The sequence below is a fragment of the Sinocyclocheilus rhinocerous genome, unplaced genomic scaffold (assembly GCF_001515625.1).
Source record: "Sinocyclocheilus rhinocerous isolate Xijiao unplaced genomic scaffold, SAMN03320098_v1.1 scaffold418, whole genome shotgun sequence".
NCBI classification, from domain to species: Eukaryota; Metazoa; Chordata; class Actinopteri; order Cypriniformes; family Cyprinidae; genus Sinocyclocheilus; species Sinocyclocheilus rhinocerous.
This window is the reverse complement of record NW_015651146.1, coordinates 760,683-769,453: the sequence shown is the minus strand read 5'-3', so window position 1 is coordinate 769,453 and position 8,771 is coordinate 760,683. Positions and strand designations below refer to the sequence as shown.

Sequence of the window (8,771 nt, the reverse complement as noted above, 5' to 3'; positions counted from 1 at the left end):
TGCAAGCTCGTAGACGGGAGGAGTGTGTTCGACCAAAGTCCCTTTCTCGGTTCGACTTGAAGCAGCAATGCGCAGACCGATCGCTGTATGACATCAAAGCACCGTGAGAGCTACAGTGAGCAGATGGCTCCGCATGCTTTCGAATCGCTCTCGCGGTACTTTGATGTCCAGTCGGTCTGCGCGCTGCTGCTTCAAATCGAACACACCTCATCTCACAGCCGGTCCGTTTCGACGGCACACTTATGCTCACATCCGCATGTAAACCATAGACTGTCTAAAAACATATTCCTTGTTGGCTTCACGAGAGAGAGCGGGAGGTTGCCGCTTGATGTAAAAATGTCGTCGGCGTGGAAGTTCTTCATTGTGAGTTAAACAGAAACAAAGTTCGCAATTTGTAATACAATATTGACTGTTTTTGCTCAAGTTCGCTGACGAAGTTTCAATCAAAGTCACAGCAGAACTGTTTTGTGTCTCCGAGCAACACAGCGGTGTTTCGATACTGAATGAATCCAAGTTTTTGAACGAATCAAGTGAGTCAATGATTCAGTAACCCATTCATAAAGACAGTAGTCACTTGCCTCATTTTTGAATGAATGACTCGCTCATTAAAACAGTAATTTACCGTCATCTACTGGTGGTTTGGTTTCATATTTCAACATTTTTAATTTGTATGTTCAAAAATATTTAAAACATTAATTTAATATAATTATTTATGCATTTGAAATTTTGTGGTGTAAATGCATTTATGGCACCTCAGCTTCATTAAACAGTCTGTGTAAATACATCTAATGCCACTTCAGATGCAGCTATTGTTTCCTCTGCAGTGAAAAGAAGGAGTTTGTTGATAGTATGCTCACTCTAATGTGAACATTAAAATTTGCAAAAATAAATTACTCCACTGCTCACAAAGAGAAGTATGAACACCGATGACAACAGAGTTACACTGTCCAAAAAGTTTGTGGTATAAATGTTTTTTTACTTGAAGCATATGTTGTCTTTTTATTTATTTTGTTGTCAGAGTGCACCAGAACATTTCTTCTGGGGGTTGGGGGTGGGGGGGGTGGATGCCCCCAGACCACCCTACAAGGGTCATATTACGAACTATGTCACCTTTTTGACCTCTTGTGAGTTTCCAGGTATGTGTATATGACTTTCTTCTTTCAGACGAATACAATTGGAGTTATATTAAAAAATGTCCTGGCTCTTCCAAGCTTTATAATGGCAGTGAATAATGGTCGAGATTTTGAAGCAAAATAAAGTGCATAAATCAATCATAAAAAGTGACTCCACAGGGGGGTTAATGAAGGCCTTCTGAAGTGAATCAATGCATTTGTGTAAGAATAATATCCATATTTAAAACTTTATAAACTGTAATCTCTAGCTTCCGCTAACTGTCCACGAGAGAGTGGCGTCCAGCAGATGACATAGGACGAGAATATGCTAGTTTTGCTAGAACCAAGTTTTGTTTCAAGCAAAGTAAAACCAGTCTTCTCTTGGCATACATCTAAATCCTCCGACATTTTTTCTGACTTAACAAATCCTTGTTTTGTACTTCTAATTCATTACTGGTGTTTTGTTTTGCTCTCTTCTCTGCGCTTTCGCGTTCATCCTTTCAGTTTAATCTCCCCCCTCCCTTGAATAGTACTATTCACTATTCACTTCTATTATAAAGCTTGGAAGAGCCAGGACATTTTTTTATATAACTCCAATTTATTCGTCTGAAAGAAGAAAGTCATATACACTTAGGATGGCTTGAGGGTGAATAAATCATGGGGTAATTTTCATTTTTGGGTGAACTATCTCTTTAAGACAGCTCCAAATGATTTAGCGTTTCCACGTTACGTTCTTTGTCACAGTGTAACCATTAGCTGTGTAGCTGTGAAATATGTGGCCAATCAGCTTGTTGGTATGCTTTTACCATTCATCTTCTAACCTTGAATCTTAACAGTTTTTTTTTTTTTTTTTGCAAAAGCAATAACATATGGTGCTGTTTCTTTAGATTATAAATAGGCCCATGTAAACTTTTTGTATTTGAGATTGCCAGAAATAAAGCCGCCTCTCTTGTTTTTGAATAAATTCACTACTTTTGTTCATAAATTCACTACTGACAAAATTACTGCATCTGCCACTAGTTCCATTGTTTCCAATTTTATGGAGACATAACACCACAAAGGAAAATCTGTGTGGATGTTAAATATTTGTTGTATTTGTTGGCTGTATTTTACGTTTTGTTATTGATCAAATTGAGCAACATTGTGAATATCACCGTGATTTGTAATGCACATTTTGGCCATTAAATTTCCTAAAGACCATGCCAGGTATCTAGTTGCTTGCTTGTGATCTTTAAGAAAGAGCTATTTTATTAACATCTCTGATTGAAACCTCAAGTAGCAAGACTGTAGGCAGAGTTAGGAAGTTTTTAATTTTTTCAGCTAATCGGTTTGTGTGAACTGTTTGATTTATTGATTCAGTGCAAAACAATTCAATAGTTTATTTTCAGTCTTCATTCGTTTCCACACCTTTACACTGAATTACATATGCAAAGCATTTTTTTTAAAAATTCTAAAAAAAATTTTTATATGGTCTTAATCTTTATTGTATTGCGACAACCTTGCACTGTCTTTTTCACTCTATACTTTTCTTTTTCTCCTCCAGGACTATAAGGACTTTGTTCCCAATGAGTTCTACATTAAGAACACCACATGGGATGATGTGTGCATGTGGGATCCCTCAATGACCAAATCACAAGTGAGTAGTAACTTAAGTCTTACTAAAGGAAAGGAGAAACATTTTTTTAATAATCTTCTGTCTGATTTTTAAACACATCTCCATATTTCTTTACCCATATTTCCTCTGTCTTTTTAGGAGTACCGCTCAAAGCCATTCTGTTGTTCAGGATGTACATTCTCCTCCAAGTTTTTCTCCGCCTACAAGAGTCACTTTCGTAATGTGCACAGCGAGGACTTTGAAAACCGCATTCTCCTTAACTGCCCCTATTGCACTTACAATGGGAACAAAAAGACTTTGGAGACACACATCAGACTCTTTCATATGCCCAACAATGTTGTGCGTCACAATACTGGAGGACTTCAGGGGGCAGGGGTTGGCTTGAAGGATGGTGCTCGCTTGGATAAGACACGTGATAATATAGAGCAAGCAGTGTACTACTGCAAGAAATGCACTTACAGGGATCCACTATATAATGTGGTGCGAAAGCATATCTACCGGGAACATTTCCAGCACGTAGCGGCACCATACTTAGTGAGGCCTGGTGAGAAGACAACACCAGCCAATGGGACAACGGCAGGCTCTGGTACAGGAAGCAGTACTGATTCTTGTGGTACCATCAGTACGAGCACAACCATCCACTGCAAACGGTGCCTCTTTGTACCTCGTACCTATGAAGCCCTTGTGCAGCATGTCATTGAGGACCATGAGCGCATTGGTTATCAAGTTACTGCTATGATTGGACACACCAATGTTGTGGTACCTCGGGCGAAGCCTGTGATTATGGTGTCCACTAAAGCTCAGGGTGATAAGGGCATCATTGGTGTAATGCCAAAGGGTACAGTAGTTACTGGAGTACGGCCTTTATCTGCTCAGCAGCTGAGTCGAATTGTTATTCCTAAAGGGAGTTTGAATTCAAGTGGGCTCCTGTCAGGTGTTCACCTGAAGCAGGGGGCATTTGGTCTGAAGCCAGGGACTACACAATCCTTGACCATTGGAGGACAACAGGTGCAGCTTTCAGTCCCACAGCAGTCTCAAACAAGCAAATTGCAGCTTTCTGCTAGTCTTCGTAGTTCAGTTTCTGGATCATCATCCACTTCCATACTAAAGATCCCTCAACTGAACTCTCGAGTTCAGGCAGCAGCTACTACAGTGCCATTTGTTACTTCCAAGAAGGGCAACTCTGTCATAGGCACATCGTACACTCAGAAATGGAAGATCTGCACCATCTGCAATGAGCTCTTTCCAGAAAATGTGTACAGTTCGCATTTTGAAAAGGAGCACAAAGCAGAGAAGGTTCCAGCGGTGGCCAACTACATCATGAAAATTCACAACTTCACTAGTAAATGCTTATACTGCAACCGTTACCTACCTAGCGACACGCTTCTTAACCACATGTTAATACATGGCTTATCTTGCCCACACTGCAGGGCCACGTTCAATGATGTGGAAAAAATGGTGACGCATATGCGAGGGGTGCATCCCAAAGAATCTGCTGGGCCACGGACAGACTCCCCGCTTACATTTGACCTCACGCTTCAGCAGGGAAATCCCAAGAATGTCCAGTTGATCGTCACCACATATAACATGCGGGATGCCCCAGAAGAATCAGTGGCATTTCATGCCCAAAACAATGCATTACCACCATCATTGCAGGGGAACAAACCGGTTATGCCACCAGTCCCAAAGATACCCTCAGATGCCTCAGACACCATTCCGACTAAGGCTACACCGCAAGCAGCTGTACCTTATAAGAAGGATGTAGGCAAAACACTTTGTCCTCTGTGCTTCTCAATTCTTAAGGGTCCTATCTCAGATTCTCTAGCTCACCATTTGCGTGACCGTCATCAAGTTATACAAACAGTTCATCCTGTGGAGAAGAAGTTGACCTACAAATGTATCCATTGCCTTGGCGTCTACACTAGTAACATGACAGCTTCCACAATTACTTTGCATCTAGTGCACTGCCGCGGTGTCAGCAAAACTCAGAACGGCCGGCCTGCTCCCTCCGCAAGAGTTGCACAGGCCCAGGGGGCTGGTCTCAAAAGGGCGGGTTTAGCAAACTTCGATCAAACTGAGCCAAAGAGACGCAAATCCGGAAGTGATGACCAGACTGGGCATAGCCCACCACTTTCAACTGACAAACAAGATGAACCTGTAGTCTTTGCCTTGGACCCGAAGGGTTACGAGAATGAGTCCTACGAGACACGAAAAGCTTTTCTCACTCAGTACTTCAACATGCAGCCTTACCCCACTCGTCGAGAGGTGGAGAAGCTTGCGTCCAGTCTCTGGCTTTGGAAATCTGACATTGCGAGCCACTTCTCAAATCGAAGGAGGAGATGTATGCTGAATTGTGAAACCTTAAACTCTCAGGTCCTGCTGGGATTTAAAATGCAAGACATTATAGATTTGCAGCATCCCATGAACTTTGACTCAAAGTGCTATTTCAAGAACCATAACCGTGAACATAAAAGACGAACTACTAGATATCGGATAGGCAGATCTGCCAATGCCATTCGCTTTCGGCAAAGAGCTACAACCAATGGTGACCTGCAGCAGAAGCATGGGACACTTGCAAGGGTTTCCGCCAAAGCCTCACTCTACTTGAATGGTCAAAAGGCCATCATAGGGAGCAACTACAATGATTCAATGAAGAGCACCTTAAAACCTGGAGCACTTGGCAATTCTGAACCAATTGCTGTGGACTCGGACAGCGATAATGAAGAGAATGTGCAGACTGCACAGTCACTTCGTAGGGAGGAACCAGAGACAAATGATAAAGTGGATGGGAGTGACTCTGACATCAGGGAGGACGCCCACAGCGAAAACGGTTATGGGTCAAAGGACTTGTTAAACGAACCAAGCGGCGAAAGGGAGAGTGCCAGTCAGGTATCACAAACAAGCTTGAACAATCAGAGACTCAGTTAACCAAGCAACAGGTCTGATTTCTGGACAGGGTTAATAAAATGCACATGTATACTTTTGAGTTATGTTTGACGTACTCCCAACAATGCTGCCTCAATGAACTTCTAGACCTTGGTTACAGACAGTAGCTATAAGGTTCTGCTTTTCCCTCAACTCCTAAAGCCATTTGAGAAAGGCAAAAAAGTCATATTTTACCGTTTGAAATATGAAGATGAATGCAAATTTTGATTGTGAAGCTGGGGTCAACTTTTCTTCAGGATAAAAGAAAAAGCTCAACATTTACCAAACAATACATGATTTGCCTTCAGTTTATGTTTCTTTAACATAACAAGAAACATACTTGTTCAGCTGTTACACATTGTGGCTAAAAGGAGTGTTTATTAGAGCCAATCTTGAATTTCATGTCAACATATAGTACCGGTAGTGTATATTTGTACAGTCTTTTAGATATGTCTAAGGAGATGTGTAGGTGTACTCACTGATGAAAAAAAGATTTGCTATACTTTTTGTGCTCCCGCTTAATGGTCATATGTTCAACTTTGGTTCACATAGACAATGGATGTGGCTTTGGTAGCTGTTTTTCCTGTTTACTTTTATTAACAAAAGTATAGCATTTTGCTTAAAATATATATCAAAGTATAAATAATGCAAAATAAAAGAACATAATCTCTTGCTTTTGTTTTGCCTGTTTATAATTGAAGAATCTTTTTTTTTATAAATATGTATTTACCATCCTGTAACTTGTTTTGCTTCCAGAGCAGCTTTTCATACATCCACGTCTGCCCTAACGTAAGAGAATATGGCAGTTAAATTGACCACTGTAGCATTGTGCTAGTAGATTAGCCTGTTTGGTTCAGCCTCCACTGACTGTTTTCTTTTTCAACAATCACACACTTTTTCTCCACCAGCTGGACTCCTGTTGTGACCTCGGGTCCCGAATGAGCATATCTATTCAGTCTAACTTTCTGTATGTTTGAATTTGTGACCTCCAGTTTATGTTGTTTTTGTTTTGTTTGTCCCCTTTATTCTATTTCCCTTTGTTACGTCCCAAGGCGTAATTATTTTTATTGGGGTTTTTTTGGTGTTATATTTGGGCAGTATTTAATATTGTTGATTAGTTTGTCTTTTGGCAGTGTTTTGTTTTCTCTCTCGCTCTTGCTCTCTCTCTTCTCTCTACTCCATGCAAAGCTTAATGAAGATCACCTGGTCCTAATTGTCATCAACTACTGACTTGCTCTGATTGGCTGCTGGAGGGAGAGTGTGTGGATAAAGCTGGAAACTCTGTGTGAAGTAGGCCCCTTCTTGGCCTCTGGAGATTGTTTTCGCCTGCCCCAGACAATAGCATGTGTGCTAGTTGTTGCCTGTATGCATAGTTGTTGGTGTATAACTGTGAAGATTTGGAGAGAGGTTGTTACTTTGTTTTGTGCAAGTAAACTCACAACGTGAGATTTAAGCCAACCGTTTATAATTACTTTTGGAGCAGTAGGGAGGAGGATGCCGTTTCTTTTAAGGTCCATGTTTTCTCCTGTTTTTGGCTAGAAAGGGAGTCAGGTAAGACTTTTGTTTGTTTTGAATTGATTTGAGAGATTAGAAAGTACCCCTTTTTGTAAATTAGACCTGTATGTTTGTTGTTTTGGCCTGGTCCCCTCCCGAAGCTTTATTTGCTCCGTGCTTAGTACTTTTTTTGAACTTGTTAAATAAACCAATTTTCTAGACCGTTACGAAAGTCTGTGTGATTTTCTGTGGAGTGCTGGGACAGGAGAGAAGACCTCCAGGTTGCAGGTAGAAAAGCGGTTTCTTTTCTTCTGGCTTCATTTGCAAATTTCCTTGTTTCGGCCACCCCTGACCCTAGACAGGGGAGGTATGTAACACCTTCATCACTGCAAACATTTCTGAACAATAAAGTGCTGTATTGTCCTTCTCACAATGTTTCTAACCCTGGTCAGTCTCTATTTTCTTTGTCTTTTTCTACTTCATGACCTTCTGGTTTTGCTGTTTTGGTCTGCTGCAAGCTACACATTTCAGGGCTGACATGTTTTTCTTTTCTTTTGTGGACTAATATGTAAAATATGGTGTATAATATTCAAAAAAATATATTATTGTATAATTTGAGCAACAGTGTTCTGGAAACACCTCGTAATGCAATTCTCTGATCTTGTTGTCATCTTAGTTTGCATGGCCACCTAAATTGTTATTGTATTATATTTTGAGTTCGTAAGGGATCTGCCAATTTTCTTTATTCGAACTTGAAATAAAAAAATTGACAATTTATACAGTAATGGAGAATTCATTTACATCACTTTCACGTATAGCTTTTTTTTACTCTTATTTTAAAATTTAAAATGAAACGCGGTTCACAACCCATTTCAATGCTGAAATATAACAGAGTAAAACAGGATATTTATTCACTGGGCTGTTAAAAAGGGTCTCTAAATGACAAGTGGAAAGAGGTGCGAGATTGATGAAAAAAAGAGGCTTCTACTTTTAGGTCAGACAAGATGTCCAAGGTTGTTCTCAACTCAATGGATTCAACCCAGATTGATTGAAATCTATTTGCCATCCATGCTAAAGAAAAGATTTTGTAATCTGTATGCCATGAATTGTGTCAGTTGAGACCCCGAGGTCAATCTACTCATGCCTATAAAGAGAATATAGTATGTAAGAGGGATTTCAAAATGGGATGATAAGAAAGTGCGCTGTCACTCTCAGAGAATGACTTTTCCTGCTATGCAAGTCTGAGGGAAAGAGAGCAGCATGTGTGCTCCAGTTACTGGGTGTGTGTGGGAGGGTTGGGAACTGAGTGACCGAGGCTGAAATGAGACCTATCTGGCTGGCTGATAGAGGCCTGTGCATGTCCACAGAGCAGTATCAAAATTGGGGAGGGGAACATGAGAATGTCTGTGGGAAAACTATAGTGCCCCCTGCAGCAAGAGAGGAGCTCTGCCATTTCTGAAGTGAAAAGCTCTGACTTCGCCAGACCCTATTGGCTGACTTTAGCTAGTACTGAAACTGCTGCATATGTACATTCAATTGAAATCTGATGTTTCTTTAGATCTATTCTGTGATGTCAAGGTATGGTCAACTTGAAAAAATTGTAGCGCCCCAAAAAAACAAAAAAA

The 8,771-nt window shown here is 40.6% G+C and overlaps 1 protein-coding gene across 1 annotated transcript in view; it reads left to right on the top strand.

Annotated features, from left to right (window-relative positions):
• The window catches only part of LOC107712702 (activity-dependent neuroprotector homeobox protein), a 10,433-nt gene extending 3,762 nt beyond the window's left edge, over positions 1-6,671 (top strand). Inside the window, 3 exon segments of the mRNA XM_074560084.1 lie at positions 2,656-2,748; positions 2,866-5,590; positions 5,593-6,671. Coding sequence (XP_074416185.1) covers positions 2,656-2,748; positions 2,866-5,590; positions 5,593-5,672 — 2,898 coding nt within the window. The 3' untranslated portion in view covers positions 5,673-6,671.
• Positions 6,672-8,771: the final 2,100 nt, after the last annotated feature.